This window comes from Mytilus edulis, chromosome 13 (genome assembly GCF_963676685.1).
Source record: "Mytilus edulis chromosome 13, xbMytEdul2.2, whole genome shotgun sequence".
Classification (NCBI taxonomy): Eukaryota; Metazoa; Mollusca; class Bivalvia; order Mytilida; family Mytilidae; genus Mytilus; species Mytilus edulis.
In genome coordinates, this window is record NC_092356.1 from 2,130,513 (window position 1) to 2,155,305 (window position 24,793).

Consider the following 24,793-nt stretch of genomic DNA (forward strand, 5'->3'; position numbering starts at 1 on the left):
CATGTATTAGGTTGGCATACACTACAATTATAAGTACCAATTATGAATTTAGATATACAATACTTTCATTACAGTCTGAACCAATGAGCATATTATGTAATAAATGAAAAGACAAATGTCATCAATTACTGAAATTGAATATTTTGAAAAGTCATTTAATTTAGAGTTATTTCTCCTTGATTATTAATTTGTTAATAATAGTGTAACATCTCAACTTTTGGGAGAAGCGTCCTCATTCAAATCAACCATTAACGAACCTCTTTTCAAGGTGGAAGAAGGGGAAGGGGAAAGTGGAGGGGATAAAAATATTTTATGAAATTAAATGTCAACAAATTTCTGTACTTGTTTCTCCTTCGGCAGAAATTGGGAAAAGAGGCTGGATATTTAAACAGGTGCTTGAAGTAGCGCCCCATTTCAATTAGAAAATTCCAAAGAGTTTCAAGTCAGATAATCACATATGTACCTAACTTAACTATTTTTTACATATTTCTAAAATTTACAAATCATGGTAACACAAGACTGAATACAATTAAAAATGTACCGTAAAGTCACCTATGCTGCACATAAGTTTATATATTGGAGAGTTCATTTAAAAAAAACAATGAAAAATCGACTTTGACATGTTCAGTCAAAGATATTTTTTGTAGTTATGGTTTTCATGATGTTTGGCTAAAACAAAGCGTAAATAATGTTGATATATTCATACATGAGTTAAAACAAAGAATGAAAGATACTTTAATTACTGATGTTAATGCTTTTTTTAATAACTCTTCAAAATGTATACTTTATAGATATATATATGACACAGATATACTTCAATTTTATTTAGATAGACCTGTTAATCAAATATATAAACCCTTTTCATGTAAATATCGTATCTCCGCTCATAGTCTCAATATAGAAACAGGCAGATATTACAATGTAGATAGAGAAAAAAGATTACGTACTATGTGCAATAACAATATTGTAGAAGAAAAATACCATGTTATTTCAGAATGTAATAGATATAGTGATGTAAGAAAACTATACATTAAGAAATATTATTGGCAATATCCATTCACTTTTGAACTTATACAGTTGTTTTCAGTTCACAATTTGAAAGAACTTAATAATTTAGGTAAAAAGTAAAATCACAAAAATACTGAACTCAGAGGAAAATCCATAATTACATGGCAAAATCAAATAACAAAACGCATCAAAAACGAATGGACAAGAACTGTCATATTCCTGACTTGGTACAGGCATTTTCGAATGCAGAAAATGGTGGATTGAACCTGTATGCATTCTAAAAATATTTTAAATTGTACAGTCTATAAGCTGTATTGCTTCTGAATAAAGTATTATTATAATTACAGTAAAAATCGTTTATTATTTAGTATAAGTATATGATAAGAAAAAGAACTAATTAACATATGATTTTTACTGTATGACAATAGCATTAAATTAGCAGTCAATTACCATATTTTTGGTTTATGTTCAGTACTTGTTATGTACCTGCACACATCAACATCATACTGAATTGTCTGCAAACGAATTGGCTGAACAGTACTGATTTGACCGTAACAAAACAAAGCAGTGTACATGGTGTAGGCATAAATATCTTTGTTTCCGTGTCTAATGTATAACTATTACATTCAATCATTTTTACCTTTGAGATCTAAACTGAAGCAGTTTCTATAACTGTTGATATTTCCATTGGAAAGAAACAAATGTAATTCGTATTTTGATGTTATATTTACAGATATAGTAAACATACTTTTTATTGAAACCACATTTTCAATCAATTGCAGGAAAGGGCTTTTTGTTCATATTTATATTTCACAATCACACACTGTCTAATGCTCATTTTACAAACATATGATTAAATCTAGCGTAAATTTAATTTCAAGAGAGTATATTACTTTATCAAAAAAGATCACCAAGAACAAAGTGAATCGGACACATCATGCACATTATTAACTTGTTTTTCAGATAACCTTTTGTAACGTGGATCTTCGTCATTGATAAGCAAAAATTTGCATTTCATTTTTTTTATCAGATTAAAACAAAAACCCGTATATTTTACATGTAGTACATCCGATAAAGAATCTTTTAAAGTATGCCTCATTGGAGGGAAACAAACTACACCATGATATATTTTTATATTAGCGATAAAAAAAGGCAACAAAACATAATGAACACTGTTTGGAACAAAATGCTTTCTAAATCATGTTGGAACATAATAAATGCAAACTTAATACATGTATGAGTTTAGATTTTTTCCCCCTCTTACAATAGATATTATCCTGCATCATTTTGTGAACCAATGAAGTCTATTTTCCGGAATTTACCGAGTATCACCGGAATGCCATGCATTGTTACTGAAAGTCATGAGATAATACTAGAAACATGTGACAAATTTTGCAGCCAGCTAAGCACCATTTCGGATATACGGAATGCACGTAAATTTAATGCAATTATCATACTATAAAACTTTAATGTTATTTTTCCTTAAGCAAATTTCAGTTATCTCATTTAAGCAATAATTTGTCGTTTATGTTATCAAACCACGTATGGGAAGGAAGTATTTCATGTTTACTACGTTACCTTATGTTTTGTGAACTATGAACGAAAAACTTGTGACACTGAATTGTCATCTTGTCTTATTTCTTTTAAAGTGGGTTTACCTTTTGTAAAACACATGTTTAATTGTTTTGTTCAGCTATATTTAGTTATATGGGTGACGTTAAAGGTTACTATTAGTTTTAATATGCATGACTGGTTTTGATTATAATACAGCTTTGAACATTTAAATAACCTTATTATTTTTATAATCTAACAGTGATCATCCAATAATTTTTCGAAATGATTTTCTGTAAATTTCAAATGTTTATTTGGATTATTTGTGATAGTTCCTATGTACCGAAACATTGTGATATTACATTAACTAAGAAGGAAGTAAATTGTAACTGCAGCTCAAGGAATTTAACACATATACCAACAGATTGTCCATCAAACACAACAAATTTACATTTGTTTAATAATAATCTGGACATTATATCTAAGAAAGCTTTTGCTAAATATACACAGCTTAAATATCTTGATATAAGTGATTGTAACGTGAATTCAATTGACAAATCAGCGTTTGAGAATTTACCACATTTAACCGAACTGAGTTTATTCGATAATCCAATGAAAACGTTTCAAGGGAATATATTTGCACCACTAGATTACCTACAAGTACTTCATATATCACATGACTTGTTGTCAACGTATCCAAGAGAGACGTGGTCAGATGTTTTACATTTAACACAGGTGTTTACTTATGGTGGACCGTCAAATGGATCATTTACAGAGATATTTTCTGTCATGAAACTTCTAGAGTACTTATATTGTGAGATAACAATTCATGTTTTACGCAACTATTCGTTTCATGCCTTTGCAAAAACGCCATTAAAATATCTAGAGATAAAAGGCAAATTAACAACGATAGAAAAAGATACTTTTTCACCATTAGGATTTCTGTCTAGTCTTGTTATTCCAAATGCACGTTACCTAAAACTATCAAATACTTTGCCAGCGTTGCACGTGTTTAAAAATCGAAAGATGGATGAACTAAATTTAAACAATAATTTTAGAGTGCATGGTGAATTCGTTTTAACAAATGATTTTTTTACATATATCGGTAACATTTGTCTAAAGAAGTTATCTTTGACCTACAATGGCATAAGAATGATAAACGCCGACGCTATTCAGAAGATGAAATACAAACATTGTCTGGAGAGTTTAAACTTAAGTAACAATAACTTTGATTTTCACCAGCTTTACATCATATGGTATTTTAATTTGTTTACACATATAAGGAGATTATACATGTCAGATAACAACAATCAATGTAATCCAAATACATTTAAGAGAGATGAAATAAAATATACAAGTGATAATACGGATACATTTGCTAACAAATCCTTAAACATTATTCCTCCATTTTATCTCCCAGATATTGTATTATGGTTTCCTTCGACACTTGAAGTCCTGAATATCTCTTGTATTAAAGTAGTAGGGAACCCAATGAACAGCCTTATATTGAAAGGAATCAAAGACCTGTATATAATTGATTTAGCATACTCTTCATTGTTTGACTGTAATTACACAGTTAATGGACTTCAGAACGTGAAAATACTTAATATTTCACATTTCAAATGCGTACATTTAAATCACAACCTTCTTGAATCTGCCGTCAATTTGGAGCAGTTGATAATGGACAGCTCTTTACTAAGTATCGGCCTTAAAGATGATCACCACAGTAAATTCCTCTTTGGACTCAAATATTTGCAGTATATAGACTTTTCAAGAAATGCATTTACAAACCGATTCAGAATTTCAACATTTAAAAGTCAATTAAACAGTTTGCAATCTTTGATACTTGAAGGAAATTTATTCACAAGCATTCCATTATGTCTGGAAGACTTTACAAGACTAAGTTTTCTTAATATCAGAAACAACAAGATAGCCTACTTGACAACTCAAGAAATTGACGCCATTGAAGTGCTATTTGAAAAATCCAATAGAACAATGACAGTCTTATTAGAGGGCAACCCTCTTGTTTGTACTTGTGCTTCATTAGATTTTGTAGAATGGTTATTTACTACTAAAGTTAAATTTGACAGCAATGGTAGTTATTCGTGTGTCGAAAACGATTGAAATATTACAACAACAAATATCGTCTACAATCACTTGCGAATTATGAGAATAAGATGTATTACTACAGTATGGTTAATTTTTTCTGCAACTTTATTCGGTGTGCTTCTTTTATTCATTCTAGTTGGATATCGTTACAAATTGCATCTACAATACTTTTGTTTATTTATCGGAATGGCCAATCCACTTTTCCGGAAGTCAAAAGAAGAAGCACTTGAATATGATGCATATGTAGCTTATTGCGAGGGCGACTACACATGGGTATATGGACCTTTGCGCATATTTCACGAAGAGAGACGAAATTATAAACTTCTGTTGTTAGATAGAGGGGATGTCCTTGCTGGAGAACATAGACTTTTTGCCTTAAACAATTCAATTCAAAAATGCAAAAAGATAATCTTAGTGATTTCAAAAGAGTTTGTTAACAATGATTGGGCTTACTATGAAGCTACTGTTGGAATTGAACATTTCCTGGGATTACAAGCAAGAATAATTGTTATAAACCTGGAAAATATAATGAAAACAGAAATACCGCAATGTGTTCTTCAAATGATGTCATTGGACGCCAACGACCACATTCGTAAAACAGACATATTAAATGAAAATAACGTTTTCTGGAAATGTTTGGATCAAGCCATGAAACGATAATAAAGGACAGTGTCGTTATAGCTTTTTTTCAATTGATACTATTCAACAATTTCATTTTTTTTCATTCCACAGATGGTTTGTCATATTAATGCATATGTAATGCATATGTAAAGCATGTGTAAAGCATATGTAAATAAAGTAAACGGTGGTAATAAAGATATGATGAGCACCAAATTCAAGAAAGGAATAAAAGAAACCAATGATATCAAAACCCGACTAGATGTGCTTGCAGGTATGAACAATTGCTTTCCTCTGTTTGTAATTATAAAAAAAATGGCACATCATGTTGTCAAACAGACATGCTTGATTGTACGCTAATCATGTGTTTGTTATTTTAAGATTTAATATTTTTATATTTTAACAGGACGTAGCAATATTACATACAGTACAAGGTTAGGAAATTATGTAAAGTGAAGCGATGTTCTTTGTGTTTTCTTCCCATTTAAATACCACTTCCTTATATCAATATTAAAATCAAGATCTTAGTTGTTGAACATTACCTTATACATCAGGTAAACAAGTATAAACAATTTGAATTATAGGTTAAAATGAATGACACCTTTTTTAATACACGCATAATTTGAAATCCTTCCGTTTTAATAGCTCCTCTTTTCCTCCTTTATGTATTACAAAACTGAATGTGAATTGACTTATTCTAACAGTTTAATTGTTTTGTGCAGTGTGATAAATACAAATATACAACCCAAATATTAATTTGTATATTTAAATCAATATTCTTCCATAACCAAAGGTTGTTATTTTTTAGTTATTGATACAGTCTCTAATTATATTATATGCTTTCGAAGAATAAAAACCTGACAATATGTTGTAGAACATCACAAAAAGTCTTTCACAAAGGCGCTCCACGTTCTGTGACAAGCTCGCTGAAAAATGCTGAAAACATTAACTAAAAGTCTCGTCATTGAAAACCTACTCAATTATTGCTGCATTTAAAATTAATCAACCACTTACTATTTTAATTTCCTCGCTCGCACTCCAACTCACAGGCTTTTAGTTATTTCAATAGTCGAAGATTGATTAAAAAATATACAATAACTTCTTACACCTTTTAGCTTTGTTTGGTAATACATGTATATTATTCCTGAAAAAAAGTGTTGCATTTCGAATTCACTTGCTCTCTTCCATTAATGTAATAAATTGGCAAAAGAACAAGTTTTTATCATGGAATGGATTTAGTGCAATATATATGACGAACATGAAAATAGTGGACCTTACTTTATTATTTTATCGAAAAAGTAGTATGATTGCCAAACACTTCTTAAAGAGACTCGAGGGTACAACATATTCAGAAACAATTTAAACTTTTTTGAAAAAAAAAATTAATTATTACACTATCAGTTGTCACTCTATAATATGGTACAAAATCAACCAAAAAGATCGATTCGTTTTGGCGCCAGATTTCTTTTTAAATGTTTTTATCATTGAAAAAGCTCTAAAGGATCTCCCTTTGGTGCAAAATGAGATCACCCCTAGTTTTTTGGTGGAGTTCGAGTTGTTTATTCTTTATTTTTCAATGTAGTGTCATGTGCATTATTGTTTGTCTGTTTGTCATTTTCATTTTTAGCCATGGTGTTGTCAGTTTATTTTCGATTTACGAGTTTGATAGTCCCTCTGGTATCTTTCGTTCCCCTTTGAGGGGTGGAATAAATTATGTTTTTTTCATTCCACCGTGCAAGTTTATTTCCATAGTTGTATATCATCTCATTATCATGTCAATAATGCTAGACAATATCAGGATTTTATGAAGGTCTAGAACTGGTTACAGAAGAACTTTTTGTTTCTATACAACACAGGCTGTATTTTGAATTGCTGAAGAATTATTGACGGCAAGTACTCCTCGCAAGAAGTATTCTAACAGTCTGTATAATGAAACCCGGATAAAGCGTATCAATCTGCCACATTGAGACTGTTGTTATTGAATATGAATATGAGATCGGTATATTAAGTTTAACTTCCGAAATAAAGATGTAGCAACTACATAAAATCAAATCGATTTCAATGTGTTTGACTAACAAAAGAGGTGATATAAGAACTAACGAAATTCATACTGAGTTTCTTAGCTATCTGTTTGCATTGTATAATTTATATTTTAGTTGTAAAACGAAAATAAAAGAGCAGATTATTTAATATATGTTGATTAATAATGTATTCATGTGTTGTTAGTTTCGATATTTAATTTATAATTTCAAGCTCCTTGTCTTTACTTTTATGTTTCGTTTTAATCGAACGTTGTTACAAAAAAATGTCAAAAAAATACTGAACTCCGCAGAAAATACAAAACGAAAAGTCCCTAATCAATTTATTTTTCGAAACAAAGGTTATAAAGTAAATGAACAATATGTCTTTTTTTGGCGAAAGGAAGAAAAAACGAAACGTGTCTTCCCAGACAGTGTCACTGTCCATAATTTGTATTGACCAGGATACACGAAATCGAAAACTGTTTCCCCCACGTAAATAGATATAAGAAGATGTGGTATGAGTGCCAATGAGAACACTCTCCATCCAAGTCACAATTTATTAAATAAACTCATCATAGATACCATGATTAAATTATGTATTTACGCTACACGCGCGTTTCGTCTGAAAAAGACTCATCGGTGACGAAAAGTTAAAAAGGCCAAAATAAAGTACGAAGCCTTGGCTCACACCGAACCACACGCTAAAAAAAGGTCCCAAAAATTACTAGATAAGTGTCAAACCATTCAAACGGGAAAACCAACGGTCTTATCTATTACAAAAAACAAGAAACGAGAAACACTTATGAACCGCATCAATAAACGACAACTACAACATCAGATTCATGACAGGACAATGTAAACCAATTTAGCAAAAACGCTCGATATGCGACAATGAATGACCAAAAGAGAGAACTTCTATCAGGTGTGATAAATTAGGAAAATTGAAATATATTATAACAGGTTGTGGATATCTTAACGCAAAGTTATAATTTGATTTTGAATAACTATAGTTCAAGTTATATCCAAATTAATTGTACCTTAAACAGGGAACACACAAAATTGCTTGTGTATGCAACGCACGATCCTTGTGATAATTATTTTCTGATGTAGAACTGTTTGCTTATTAGAACTCTCTTTTTTGTCTTTTGAATTTTTGAAATACTAAGGTTTTTCTACCATAGGAATATACTTCGGTAGCTGTATTTGGCAACACTTTTAGGAATTTTGGTCTCAATGCTCTTCAACAATATTCAACTTCGAATTTTATTGACCTTTTTAACTTTTTGGGAATCGAACGTCACCGATGAGTCTTTGGTAGACGAAACGTGCGTCTTGCGTTAATACAAAATGAAATCCTTGTTTCTATGATAAATTTATTGTCAGAAAGATAGTCACTTAAACAATAGTAGCTCAAGCATAATTTAATCTTCAACTAACTAGAGAGGCGAAAGAAACCAAGAACATATTGAGGCTAATAAGTCAAAAACATACTGATAATCTAATGGCATAGAAAAACGACAATTCACCAAAAACAAAGAGCTGTACAGCAGTATGAACCCCAACGACCATGCTACACACACAGCATCAATTAAAGTGGGAAATAGTTATCAAGTGAAAACTTCCACGAATAACCAATAACGTTTAAACAGTAGGACCACAAAACTACACTCAAGTATTTCACAAACGTATCCATGTATATAGTATGTGTTTATGTAATGCCATCTGTAACTGTATAGGGTAGCTTAATATTGGAACATTAAAAAAAACCTTAAAATACCACTAAACAGTTAGTTATTTTATATATTTAATAGAAAAACGAAAATTATGTGTATTTCATTTCTTGGTGAAAACTATCTCATTGATGTATACTCCTTATAATACAATTACTCAATCTTGTATAAGTATCAAGCAAACTGATTTAATTTTTTTTCTACATATACATGTCATACATCACAGTAACAGAATTCGGGTCTTGCTTGGCCTTTAATGGTTTACTTTTTACAACAAAAAAAAATTAAAAACAACACGTTTAATTATTTAATGAGTCCTAAGCGCATTTCTAGATTTACTTTTATCAGTGACGTTCAGAGCCAAATATTAGAAAGCCGATGATGTATAAATACCAAACCAGTTGAAGAAGTATATAACAAAAAATACCTAAATAAAGCCGATGATGTATAAATACCAAAACAGTTGAAGAAGTATATAACTAAAAATACCTAAATAAAGCCTAATCCATCCAAGGTAAACTTTGCCGGAGAGAGTTGAAACCTTAGTGTCTTTATTATTTCAAAATTTATCAACGGCCAATTTTAGAAAGGTTTGTTATAATCATGTCAGTACCGTACGTAGTACTGACTACTGACCTGATGCTACCCTCGGGGACTGATTGTCCACCAGCAGACGTATCGACCCAGTGCTGTAATTTACCAAAAAAACAACACGTTTAATAATTTAGTGCGTTTGAGGCGCTTTTCTGGGTTCATCTCCAATTGTGAACTGGATAAAGAGTAGTTTCATTAGCACTCATACCACATGTTCTTATCTGTGATTTTTATAGAAATAAAGTCAATAACCGATCGCTTTAAAATCTGTTCAATTTTGTATTTAAGATATTAATTTCAAATATTAGTGAACACTTTAGTAACAATTTACTTTCTCCTTGTAGCATCTCTGTTGTTACTTTTGTATACTCTTGTAACTAAAGATAAGCGCAATGCAAGTGCATACGGGCATCTTTGGTTACTTATATGCATTTCATTTAGTCTCTAGTGGTCTTCAGTGGTTTTAATGGCAATCATACTTCCCTTTGTTTAATTGTTAGTGCATATAATTTTTAAAGATGCGGCTCATTCATCGCCAAAAAGTAAGCTCTTCTATAATAATCATGTTTATCATGTGTATTGAACTAAGACCATGCTTAAACTATTTATTTATACTCGATGTATTGAGATCCATAAATTCAATACTTTTTTTTCGATATGAAAATTAAGCAATTCACAAGGCATGTGATTAATATTATGTAGCTTGGTTTTGTGTGTATTTTAGTCTAGGCGCCATCTAAATAACTATCGAGCTCGAGATGACTAATAAAACAACCGACGTTCACATAACACGATATAAACATAAATATAACTAGATATATGGACCTAATGCAAATGGATATTTCTATGTCATTGTGATTTCAATTTTGAGGTTAAAAGGATGTACATTTTCGATTTTACCTGTATTAGAACGGTTTTTAGTTGATTGAATCAGACACATCAAATTATTTACCTCTGTTTCACTTTCAATGAATGCTGACATTCTTTTCCATTATATATCATAACAATCATTAGTCATGTATAATCCATCTCTAGCTAAAGGGTTAAATTAAAGTTCAATTGGATACGAATTCAATGAGGTCTTATTATTCTCTTGCAAGTGAATAATTCATCATCGATGTTTTTGTAGCTTATTTTGACAAAATATAAGCATTCTGACTGCTAATAGCGAATTGTATTTATTTCAGTTTAATAAATGATTGAACAAAAGTTTGTATGTATCTCGTAGCTTGTGTCCTCAGAACAATGCACTATCATTATATATATATATACGTATAAAAACAGTAATGGCTATTTAAAAATATTACTTTAGATTTTCCAAATGATATTTGGTGGAAGTGTTAAGTATGTTATCTTGAATCTAATAAAAGGACACAAACAGTTACATTTTTAAATAAAAGACATTTTACTATTTCAAACCTTTATTTCAATTTGTTCGAATTCTTTTACCTGTTAAAATAGGTAATTTTATACAAAATAGATTTAGGTATAAGGAAGTGGTATTTATAATGAAAGAAATACGTTACCGTTTAAAAACATGAAACTTTACTATTGCATGCAACGTTGTCACATCATGTTAGAATATTTAATTTTCATTGAACAAAATACACATGGTTTGTATGCGTCACGTTTACAAGGAACTTATATCAAACACATATTGTACAAAATAATTACACATTTTTCAATGACAGTCACGTGATCTTTGTTTATTTTTTTCGTTGGGTACTTCAATATTGGTGATTGATGCGCTGAGTTTTGGTACTTCCTATTTTCTTTTTTCGTTGGGTACTTGGATGTTGGTGATTGATGCGTTGAATTTTGGTACTTCCTCTTTTCCTTTTTCGTTGGGTACTTGGATGTTGGTGATTGATACGTTGAATATTGGTACTTCCTCTTTCCTTTTTCGTGTGAAAACTTTGATAAATACAGTTATCGTTCCAAATAGATGTAAAATTTTATCTCTACATGATTTAAAAAATATTCGACAATTATTTTTCTTAGGGGTTAGTGTTCCCCATTTAACAAAAAATATGAGAAATGTAATATATTGATGTCTTTCTCTTTTTTTATATACTAATACAAAGCCCACTAATTTATATATCTCAGCATATATATAAATTCAAAAAGTATGAATTCAAAAATTATTTAATATCGTAATTTAATCATCTATCATTTTTAAATGACAAAGTTGTCTTCACTAACGTTTCATGGCTAGATCCAAAGTTTTCCAGAAAATGTTATTTTCATTTAATGTGTCTGTTTTACGAATGTGGTCATTGGCGTCCAGTGACACCATTTGCATTACATATTGCGGTATTTCTGATTTGGTAATACTCTCCAAGCTTATAACAATTATTTTTGCTTGTAACCCAATAAAATGCTCAATTCCAACAGTAGCTTCATAGCTCGCCCATTCATTGTTCACAAACTCATTTGAAATAATTAAGATCATCTTTTTACATTTTGAAATGGAATTACTTATGGCAAGTCTACTTTGACCAGGCCGTACATCCCCATCTCCTCTGTCTGACAAAAGAAGTTTATAATTGCGTCTCTCTTCTAGAAATGAACGCAGCGGTCCATACACCCATTTATAGTCGCCTTCGCAATAATATTCATAATCATCAATAAAAACTGACAATATCATGAACAAATCCCCGAAAAGGACAACTTTAGGCAGAATAAAATGAACTCAAGTTATAGCAGATGCTTCGGAAGTGTAAACCTTCTACTCTCCTGATGACAAACTCGTTTTAAATTTCTTTCAAAGATGTCACATTTGAGAAAAAAGAAAGTCAACAAGATTTAGGTGGGTATTTTGATTTCAGGTTAAAAGTCTTGAACTACGTATCCGTTAAAACCTCTGAATAACAAATGAATGATGTTTTTCAAAATGATGTATAGCAAAAAGTCAAAAAGTAGCGGGATCTACTTAATATAATTTATTCTATGTGTAAGTATCCTGAAACGTCTTGTCCTAGTTTTCGTAAGATGTATTTCTGCTCTGTTACGTCGATCTGATGATCTTTTTAAATGAGTTTTTATAATTTGTTCTTATGTTGTACTATGACACTATTGTCCAAGGTTAGCGGGAGTGTTTTTGCCTTCAAACTTATATATATTTGTCACAAGTCAGGTGTAGGTAATTAAATATTAATCACTTGTTGCTGCATATCATATTTGCTTTTCGTTTGTCATTTTTAAAATAAATCAGGCCGTTAAATTTCTAGTTTAAATTGTTTACAACTGTAACGGCGAGAAATGTATCCCACTTCTTTTTTATATCATAAGTCGAAAATAAACTGACGACGACATGATTAAAAGAAAACCAAATAAACAACAATAGTACACAAAACACAACAACGATAACTAAAGACAGAGCAACACAAAGCTCATATTTATCTGGTGCTTATCTAAGGGGCTCCTCAAGGGTTTGCAAATTACACCATAAGTTGCTTCTATTCTACTTATCACATCAGTACGATTCTGGTGATCATTTTAATTCGGTACGTCACATTGTATTGAAAATACAGAGTGTCAAATTGAGTATTAAAAGTAAAATCACAAAAGTACTGAACTCCGAGTAAAATTCAAGAAAGGAAAGTCCCCAATCAAATAAGAAAAATTACACGTCAAATATAAACAACAAAAACTAACTTCAACACTAAAATACCTGTAATCTGTAACATTTAAATTCAAAACAACTCTTTTTTCGCATCACTTTTCTGCCTACTATAGGAATTCCAAAGTAAAATTACATCTCGACTAAGATTTAGCGGCAGAATAGTTTTTTTTTACTCATTCCACTCATTTTTCTTCGTGTCTGCATGTCAATTTTGTATTATGCTAAATTTAACTGCAACTCCCTTAATTCAGAAATGATGAAACTAGAACCAGTTATAAATCATCAACTTAGAATGTGCACGATAGATTACAGTTTGTATGTCCGAAACCCGAGTAGTGATGAAGATTTAATCGTACTTACTATCTCACTTGAATAATTCAAGTTGTATATATTGGCTATCATAAGATTACATGTTTCGTAACTGTTAAAACATAGAAAATTGTCAAAATGTTTAACTTGTTTCAATTTTATAGAAAGTTTACATCATGCTAATGATTATATGAGTATTACTAATCTATCGAGAAGTGTGTTTCTGAAAATGAACAAAACAATTGATTTGACATACCTTATTCATTTTTATCTTTTACAAAATGGTCAACTCAATGTTAGAAATGCAACGAAAAACATTCCTCAAAGCCAGATGTGATATTTGAATATCATCCAAAATTATGCTTTTTTTTCTGTATATTTATCTGTTTATGACTGCTTAAGAGGATAATAGCAAAACCTAATAAATTATTTTGTTTGAAAGATCAGAGAATTAATATAAAAAGATGTATGCAAAATCTTTTTTTTTTTGTATAATTTAAACAAAGATTCTTAATGGAACAACTGTTTAATGTGAGACATAATCCTGACAAATCCATTCAGAAGAATGTTTATTTCCTTGAATTTCACAAATATCTTGAAGGGGCATTGGCTGTCAAATTCATCTTCACCGATTTAACTTAAATTCTCATATTTGAATTATAACATACTAAAACGTATATTGAAATTATTAAAAAAAAACGGAAAAATAAACATTTTCTAAGGCATGGGCTCGATAACAGGTGTTAACGTTTTGTGTGTATTTTATTCTAAATGCCATCTAACATGTCTAAGTAACTATATATGGAGTTGACCTCTTAAGACTGAAAGCCGTCATATCATCGATACAATTAAATATATAGATATACAACGATAGCAATAGAATTTTACTAGGTGTGTGTACGTATACGTTCATAATATAGATTACAAATATTTGATAATCATCGTGTGTACCTGTATAAGAATGAGGTTTTGTATGTCTAGTTTTGTGGATCAAATGATTTACCGTTGTTTAACTTTCAATGTTGACATTCTTTTCCATTTGATAACTAAGAACGCGAAATTCATGCCACATATTCTTCTAATAAGGGGTTAATTGAAGTCACATGAATACGGATTGAATTAGATAGAATTATTCACTTGCAAGTTAATAATTTATCATCGATGTTTTTTCTTATTTTAACAAAATTGATAATGGCTGTTAAAAGCAAATTATTATTTAATGATTGAACAATTTTTTTTTTTTTTTTTTTTATAGAATATATATCTTTTTGGCTAACCATAAAACGCGGTTAAATCCACCATTTTTTTTTCTAAATGTACTGTAACAAGTGAGGAATATGGCAGATGTTACCAAATACTTCGTTTTTACGTACGTTGCATTGGCGTTTGTTTTTGTTGCACTCCAGGCACTCTGTTCTCAATGGCAAGTACAGCTGATCGAGACCCAATACGACTGTGCGAGGAAATAAAACAAGTTTTATATTAAAAAATACCTGCTATATGACACTTTTGTCATCTTTTTTATCCATAATTCCAAAAATTAACCTCAGAAGTTGATTGAGGATATACAAAAAAAAACGACAGCAGGTAGACTCATACAGGATCACTATAAACTATTTCCGTTAATCATAATCTCATTGCAAGGGATACGGAATAATACTTTAATTAGTAATGTGCGTTGAACAACCCGTATACTACCGGTAAATAACGGATCATAAACATTTGAGCCTATTGCTTATCTCCGGTAATCTCCAATAGTGACGCATATATAAGATACACAATATGTATGGATACTAGAAAAAAATATGTTTTAACCGCGTTTTCTGTATCGGACATTTATAAACAACATATCATACACATGAAGTTGTATTTAGTGGATTATGTGTTTTAAGTCATTTGTTAATGATAATACATAAAAGTCAAATATTAAGTACTTAACCAAGCAGAAACCAAAGCTTAAATGTATTATCTGAAATAATGAAGCGTTCATTGAGGTTGTAACATTATTTTGTATGTCCGCCTACGATAGAAGGAAGCATTATGGTCATTATAATGTGAATAATGTGAACTTTTCATACTATATAACGTTTTTGACCAATATTATAGGGTTTACAAAAAGCGGAGCTTCAGAAAAATAAAAAAAAACAATGCATAGTTTGATTGATGGCATGCATGTATACACGAATATATTTAATACAGAAATTCATGAAAATGCAATAAAAACGTATACAAACACAAGTAAACTAGATGATGCGGGTTATAATAGAATAAAAATGTCCTTCTCATTGTTAAGTTTTTCGGTCTCCATCGGACCCGGATTCAAAATCATAACCCCCACTCCTTGCGAAAAATAACAATCTTTAATCCTGAATTGGCTGTATGCAAATACAAGCCTGGAATGTTATCTTAAGTTTTCCTATAAATGGATTTTTGGTTTGATAAAGATGACTCTTATCAATATACAAGGTCCCCATTTTCCTTCGTTAATTTCTTAAGACGATTTAATCTTTTTTCATCAAATTAAAGCTGTCAGTAATCATCAGAGGCCATTCATGACTTACCATTTCTAACAGATGTAGTAAAATATTTTGCTGGCTAGAGACTTAAATGATATAAAATCAATGTTCAGAGGAAATTTGCCAAGTCAAATCGCCTTGTATATAAATAATAACGATGCAAGCTAGTCATGTTAAAAAAAAGTGACAGAAAAAACATTGTATTCTGACATGGCAATAACTTCTTCTCAACAATCCAAATCACATGTTTTATCCGCCAAAATATTTTTTTCAGGTTTGTCACAAAATTCCTACAGAGTCCATACTACTTAGTTAACTCGGCCACTGTTTTTAATCGCGAAATTGTCTGCACCCGTGCTATATAGTGCAGAAAACTTTCTTTTACATTTAGTTTAACAATTATGAGGGTATTTATAAGGGTCCTTTTTATTTTTATCCTTTGTTTGTTTTACCATTTTACTCTATTCTATATTTATTTTGTCCATTATTCTCTATTCTACATATGTTACTACCCTATTTATTCTCTATTCTATATCTTGCAGCACCCATTATTTTCTAATTTTTTTTTATTAATTTTGCCTATTTTGTTTTATTCTTTTATCCCCCCCCCCCCTTTTACCCCACACATTTTGCCCATTGTTCTGTACTCGAAAAACCCTACCCAGATCCTCAATTACCTCGTTGTACACAAAATCCATCTGCAACAAATAGTTAAATTTCGATATTGTGTTAAAAGTGTTATGTATCCATGTATACATGACTGGCTATAATGTGTTAATACCCAACGTGATATTTTCAATGATACAAGTTTTACATTTATTAGTCAGTGATATGTGAATTTCACTACAAACCATTAAAGTCTGAAATGGCCTATATCTGTACTCGACTGTACTGATTTTTACTCGACCAGTCTGAATTGGTCTGACTTTTACTTAACATTACTCGACCCCAGTCTTAACCATACTTAACTGTACTGAATCGTACTTGACCCTTATCCTTGCCGTTGAAAATTACTCGACCAGTCTGAAACAGTCTTAACCCATTCTCGACATATACTCGACCTATTTTTTCAGTCTAAACCATACTTAACCAAAGGTCTGAACAATACTCGACCAGTCTGAACCATACTAGACCAAACAACCTCTACTTTTTTAACTGTTCAAATAAAAAAAAATTTAACTGACATATATAACAACAGCCAACAAAATTTATAAAAAAATTTAACTTTATAAAAGGAATATATCTCTGATTATATTTAGGATAAAAACATATATATTATATATAACTTATATCAAAAAGGGATAAAATTAAATAAATAAATAAAATTGGTTTTCTGATTAGTGGTAAAATATAAAGTATAACCTCTGCTTGGGTGCAAACTCATAAATAAGATCACACCTGGTCAGAGGTATTAAATTCTAAATAACATTGATTCAAAATTGCAACATCCTGTTTAATATAATAACAAGGCCTTTCGAATATACATGTATGTAAATAAAGGCAACAGTAGTATACCGCTGTTCAAAACTCATAAATCCATGGACAAAAAACAAAATCGGGATAACAAACTAAAACCGAGGGAAACGCATTGTACTAGATAAGTAATACACGAATTTAAGAACATAGGGCTTTCTTTTTACCTGTAAAACACACAAGTACTGAGGTAATTAGAACATATTAAAGTGCTTTATGTATGCCATTTTAATTTGACAAAAAAATACTTAAATTAATTGAATTTTTTTTCACTGTTACTTTGGAATACATTTCCTTATTTTAAATGGTTATCAAGGATTGCTATGGAAATTCTATTATCATGATTATATTAAATTCTTGGTTTCATAAAACAAAACAATTTAGCTCTCATCTTTTTTTAAATTTATTAAGTTGTTTTATATACTATTTTATATATATCTTAATAAAAAAACATTCACTGCATTATTACCTGAACTCAACTGACACCATAAATCTATACTAGGCTTAAGTTAATGTTAATAGTCCAGTTACCATAAAATACTTCCGAAATATTCATAAAATTTTGAATAATATTGAAAATATTAGTCACAATTCATTTTTTTAGATTATTTGAACAGCTTGTTTTATTTATATTTTAAAAGTTGATATATATTTTTATGTAAGAGTTAATTAATATTGAGTTGAATTTATATTATGACTGATTATTGTGAAATTTTTATTTCAATACTGTATTGAATACATTTTTAGTTTCAAGTTGTTGTTCAAATTTCATTTTTATCAAAAAAAATCCTAAATTGTTAAATACCAGTTGATAGATACAAAGAATAGGTCTAGGTTGGTTAAGACTTGGTTGAGTATGGTTCAGACTAGGTCGAGTATGGTTCAGACTAGGTCGAGTACGGTTCAGACTAGGTCGAGAACGGTTCAGACTCGTATACAATGGTTAAGTACTGGTCAAGTACATATTCAGACTGTTAAGTATGGTTCAGACTACAGTCAAGTATTATCAAGTAAATCTCAGACGAATTCAGACTGGTCGAGTAAAAATCAATACAGTCGAGTACAGATATAGGCCATTTCAGACTTTAAATGGTTTGTAGTGTTTTGACCAAAAAATTCTGCAAAATGTTGTCATTTTTATTGTTTCTTTGTGTTAACTGCTGTTGGTCCTTTGTTTATTCCAGACATTGTGAAATCAGAATCAGTAAGAGGAATATTAAATGTGATTGTAGTTCAAGAAATTTAACATTCATACCAACAGATTGTCCATCAAACACAACGGATTTATATGTATTTACAATAATCTAAACACACTAGGTAAGGCCTCATTTACTGGATATGCACAGCTACAGTATCTGGATATAAGTCACTGTAATGTTTATTCAATCGAAAAATTAGCTTTCGAAAATTTGACAAATTTAAAACTATTGAATTTATCCAATAACCCAATGAACATTTTTCTTTCAAACGTATTTCTACCACTTGACATGCTTCGAAATCTCTATCTATCGCAAGATTTGTTGTCAACATATCCAAGAGAGTCATGGTCAGATTTGTTCAATTTGACAAATGTTGTGAGTTATGGTGGACCATCAAATGAAACATTTGCGAATATTTTTTCTGCCTTACAAAATTTAAAGTACTTCCATTGTGAAATTGAAATTACTGTTTAACCTAACTATACGTTTCGAGCCTTTAAGAGTACACCATTAACATATTTAAGAATAACAGGCAGATTACGTGTCATAGAAATAGATTCTTTTTTACCTTTTAGATTTCTTTCTAGTCTTGTTATTGCAGATCACTTTTTTCTGAAACTCTCAAATACATTGCCAGCTTTACACGTGTTTGAAAATAGACAAATGGATGAATTGGATTTGACCAACAATTTCCGAAGATATGGCGAATACATTATAACAGCTGATTTATTTAAATATATTGGTAATGTTTGCGTCAAAAAATTATCACTGAAGCATAATGGTATACAGATGATAGATGCATCCGCTTTTCAGAAAATGAGATACAAGAATTGTCTGGAGGATTTAAGTTTACATAAAAAGGACTTTTCATATCACCAGGAATTCATTATAGGGTATTTCAATTACTTTATAAATATAAAGAAAATTGATATATCTTCTATGAAAACATATTTTATTCAAAATACTCGTGCACAAATAAGTCATAGTATAGAAAACTATGGCGATTCAACTAATTACCAAAACATTTTCACCAATCAAACAAGCGATCAAAACGATGTATTAATTAGACTTCCATCTTCTCTTGAATTCTTAAACGCATCCTGTATTTCAAACCCTACCAAATCACCTAAGAACATTACTGTGAAAGGCATAAACCGACTGCAAATACTGGACCTAACATACTCTTCGTTTCTCGACTGTAACTACACTCTAAACGGATTTCAGAACGTTAAAATACTAAATATATCACACTTCAAATGCAGTATTTTAAATCATAATATTCTCCATTCTTTTGTCCATTTGGAACAGCTGACAATGCAAAGTTCTTCATTAAGCATTGGTCTTAAAAATGACCATCGCAGTGCTTTCCTTCAAGGTCTAACACATTTAAAATATATAGATTTAGCAAGAAATGCATTCTAATATCCATTCACAATTTCAACTTTTAAAAGTCAACAAGATAGTTTGCAATCTTTGATACTTGAAGGAAATTTGTTCACACGTCTTCCTGTGAATATCGATGATTTTAGCAGGCTCAGTTTGCTTGACATCCGAAACAACAAGATTGCAAACTTGACAAAGATAGAAATTTACACCATTGAACAGTTATTTAAGAAATCCAATAGAAGTCTAAAAATATTCTTAGACGGAAACCGGTTTGTTTGCAATTGCAATTCGTTAGATTTTGTGGAATGGTTATTCACTACAAATGTAGATCTTGACAGAAGCGGTAATTATTCGTGTGTCAACAAAGATGGAAATTTAACAACAAATGCCGTGTACAAAGACTTGAGAGATATACGTATAAATTGTATTTCAACAATATGGTAATTTTTTTCCGCTTCATTATTTTGCCTTCTGGTTGTATTCTCACTAGTTGGATATCGCTATAAACGGCATATTCAATACTTTTGTTTGTTTATCAAAATCACCAATCCACCATATAGGACATTTAAAGGAAATACACTAGAATATGATGCTTATGTTTCTTACTGTGACAGCGACTATGATTGGATAAAAAACCATCTGTTCGAATTTCTTGAAAAGAGACACAAATACAGACTTTTTCTTTACAAAAGAGATGGTTTCGCTGGTTTAGAAAAACATTCCGCTTTTAAAGAATCTATTTCAAAATGCAAGAAAATAATCTATGTTATTTCAAGAGATTTCATAAATGATATAGATTCAAACCAAGAATTTACTATGAGACAACAACCATTCCTTGGGTTACAAACAAAAATTATTGTTATAAACTTTGAAGGCATAAGACTAACAGAGCAGACATGTGTACTGAATATAATGTCACTTGATGCCAGTAACGAAGTTAGTAAAACAGAAAAATTGGACGAAAATAACACTTTCTGGATTAGCCTGCATAATGCTATGGAGCGTTAAAGACACCGATTGTGATAAATTATCAAGTTATAATGTTAAACAGGTCCTCACAATTGAGACATCAACTGAATAATATAAACTTTAACCGCCATCTAGAGGTCAATATTATACCTAACATGTGTTTTTTCTTTCATAATTAACAAAATATGAAATATGTTTTCCGGAAAGAAAAATACATTTTTACAATTATTTGTAATATTACAGATTTAAATGAAAACAGAAATACAGTACAATAACATTATATTATCTTTATATATAGTTATAGACATATATGATCATACATTCATTTACATTTAATTTACAATAATTATAGTGGATTGAACCCCTCCCCCCCCCCCCCCCCCAAGGTTGACTGGGGAATGGAAATACGGTCACTTGGTCTTCTTCCGACCGGCAGTAAAACGCTTGCCGAAGTGGGGCGTCCGTTGGCTGTGCGGGATGTATCAAGTTCGCAGTCACGTCCGGTCAGATTGGGGACGTTAAATCCGATGCCTCGTGTAAAGAGAGTGCCATGCTTTTTGCACGTTAAGAACCCTTGCAACAACTCTTTGAGGGGTCCGTAGGTGACCTGTTGCAAGGCAAAATTTCTGTCCCTATCCAATATACCCTCAATTTCCAGTGGCAGTCCAAATTTCCCCGACCATCATCCCGAACGGCCTCTATTATGACAAGGCCTATCTATTGTATTTATTGTTAACTTGTTCTCGTCCTGAATATGCATGAAACATTTGCCACTGGACGTTAAGTAACCAACAACAACAATCAATCGTGGATTGCGTTGGTATATGATGAACTACGAAATTAAATGTTCAACGAATGACAAATTGTGTAAAGGCTTGTATAAAGACTTGGGCAGAACCACGAAATAATATGTCTACGAACATTCAAGTGTTCCTTCATCCACGAAATTTGGACCCCACGAAAATAAATGAATCCACAGAATCATATATATTTTTTGGTACAAATTACTTATTTTATTTACTCTGGTATAAGATGTTGATCAATTAAAACAATACTAATCATGTTATACTTTGTATTACCTATTGTCACTATACCTCTATATTACAGATGGGTGCGGTCCTAACCTTGACAAAAGTTAACTTGGCGTTAACTTATTGACTGCTTTCTAAGTTAACTTGAGAATTTTTAAGCAGTCAAGCAAGTTAACTTCGTCGTTTGTGGACCAGACCTATTGTCTGATTTTTTAGGACTGCTGCAGACCTATCGACAGGTCTGCTTCAGACCAGACCTGTGGACAAGTCTGCTTTTAACCAGTCCTGAGGACAGGTCTGCCCCAGACCAGACCTGTGGACAAGTCTGCTTTTGACCAGTCCTGGGGACAGGTCTGCCTCAGACCAGACCTGTAGACAGGTCTGCTCCTGACCAGACCTGTGGACAAGTCTGCTATTGACCAGACCTAAGGACAGGTCTGCTTATGACATATTATAATAATATCGTGTTTAAGAGTTTTCATATCAGACTTGAGATTTAATTAAAATATGTAAACAACATTCGCATTGTTTTTCTACAGATATCATTTATTATTTACTCGCAAGACTCTACTAGTCTATTATACAAATTCTCTTTTTTCTTATTTGATATACATGTATTCTTATATAAATAAAAAAATGGCTATACAATCACACAGAGAGTTTTTTTTTATTAGAAGGCGGATAGAAAGGTTATCCAACGCATCGGAACAATATTCTTATATCACGGGATATCAACAACATTGTCGACGTTGCTTCGTTCCCCGTTTTTTACCTGTCCCTTGAATTCCTAAAAGTTGTATGCATAATTTATACATGCATGGATATTTCATTGTTATTCAACTTGTTTGCATTGGATTTACTATTCTATTTTCCGCAGAACATTCTAACAGAAATTGTACAGTGTCCGTAAGCATACGGTGTGGTGAAACTATCAACAATCTCGCCAAATTCGTCAGATTTATCGAGAGCTTTGTCTTTGCCGATTATGATATTGATATATGGTCATATATGGGACTTCCCAAAATTATACTCAATGCGAACTTAAGTTAATGAAATAGTTGTCACTTGACGTTTAACTATAAATAAAATCAATCAACCGACAAAATAGATAAACAGTATACTATTCCCAGAAGAGAACCTCATATACTTTGTTTTTATTTAAAAATCATTGTGAATAGTACAAATGAATTTAGAAATGTCAGTCATGTCAGTGTTGGTACTTTGGTGATGCGGCATAATAGTGTTGTTTTACACACCATCATGAACTACTATATATGTAGTAACTGTTAATATGAATAAAGAGATGAAATGCTAAAACTCTCAATTTATTCAGAATTTTTTTTGCATTAATTTAATAGTTTTCCAATATATTGATTACGTGTACATTTTGGGTCCTACTCAAATGTGCGCAGGAGTACAAAGAGAGGACATTAAGGCGCTCGGTACAATACTATACTGGTATATAGATTTGCAAATAAAAGTGCACATATGGTCAGTTATTATTAAATAATTTTGTTGTACAAGTCAGCATGGCAGGGGCGGATGCAGGAATTTTCGAAAGGGGGGTGCTAACCCAGGGCAAAAGGGGGGGGGGGGGGGGTGCAGGGGGGGTGCAAAACATATGTCCCGATACAAATGCATTGATCGGCAAAAATAAAGGGGGGTGCGCACCCCTGGAACCCCCCCCCTGGATCCGCCACTGCATGGGGTATCAAAACTACTGAAATTTTGTTACGTATCAATATTTTGAATAAAAAGAGGACATGCTGGCACCCTAAATTTATGCGAACAAACATTTGTAGTTATTATATTGCAATATTGCTGTAGATTGTATTATACATTGAATCCTGACATGAAAAATATGGTTGATTTACTATGCGGGTATATAGATTTACAAATTAAAGTGCACATATGGTCAGTTTTGGTCAATGCAGTCAAAAAATTTTGTTGTACAAGTCAGCATGAGGTATTAAAACTATTGAAAGTTTGTAATGTATCAGTATTTTGAGTAAAAAGAGGACATGCTGGCACCCTAAATTAATGCAAAAAATATTTGTTGTTATTATATTGCAATATTGCTGTCCATTGTATTGTACATTGAATCCTGACATACAAAATGTGGCTGATTTACTATGCGGGTACATAGATTTACAAATAAAAGTGCACATATGGTCAGTTTTGGTGGATGCGGTCAAATAATGTTGTTGTACAAATCAGAATGAGGTATCAAAACTACTGAAATTTTGTTACGTATCAGTATTTTGAGTAAAAAGAGGACAACTGTCATGCTGGCACCCTAAATTTATGCGAAAAAAAATTTGTTATTATTATATTGCAATTTTGCTGTCCATTGTATCATACATTGAATCCTGACATAAAAATATGGCTAATTTACTATGCAGGTATATAGATTTACAAATTATAGTGCACATACGGTCAGTTTTGGACAATGCGGTCAAATAATTTAGTTGTACAAGTCAGTATGAGGTATCAAAACTACTGAAATTTTGTTACGTATCAATATTTTGAGTAAAAAGAGGACATGCTGGCACCCTAAATTTATGCGAAAAAAAATTTGTTGTTATTAAATTGCAATATTGTTGTCCATTGTAATTATATATTGAATCCTGACATAACAAATATTGCTGATATAC

General features: G+C 31.2%; 2 protein-coding genes across 2 annotated transcripts; both read left to right on the forward strand.

Moving 5' to 3' along the window:
- The first annotated feature begins 2,844 nt into the window (after positions 1-2,844).
- LOC139501922 (toll-like receptor 3) lies at positions 2,845-4,683 on the forward strand. The gene has a single exon (XM_071291224.1). It carries the CDS (start codon positions 2,845-2,847, stop codon positions 4,681-4,683), a length of 1,839 nt encoding a protein of 612 aa, XP_071147325.1.
- A 171-nt stretch (positions 4,684-4,854) lies between these two features.
- LOC139501924 (toll-like receptor 4) lies at positions 4,855-5,328 on the forward strand. Its single transcript, XM_071291225.1, has one exon. The coding sequence runs from the start codon at positions 4,855-4,857 to the stop codon at positions 5,326-5,328; it is 474 nt and encodes a 157-aa protein (XP_071147326.1).
- The last annotated feature ends 19,465 nt before the right edge of the window (positions 5,329-24,793 follow it).

Coding starts and splice junctions, on each gene's coding strand:
- LOC139501922 (XM_071291224.1), top strand. CDS start 2,845: ATGATTTTCTGTAAATTTCAAATGTTTATTTGGATTATTTGTGATAGT.
- LOC139501924 (XM_071291225.1), top strand. CDS start 4,855: ATGGCCAATCCACTTTTCCGGAAGTCAAAAGAAGAAGCACTTGAATAT.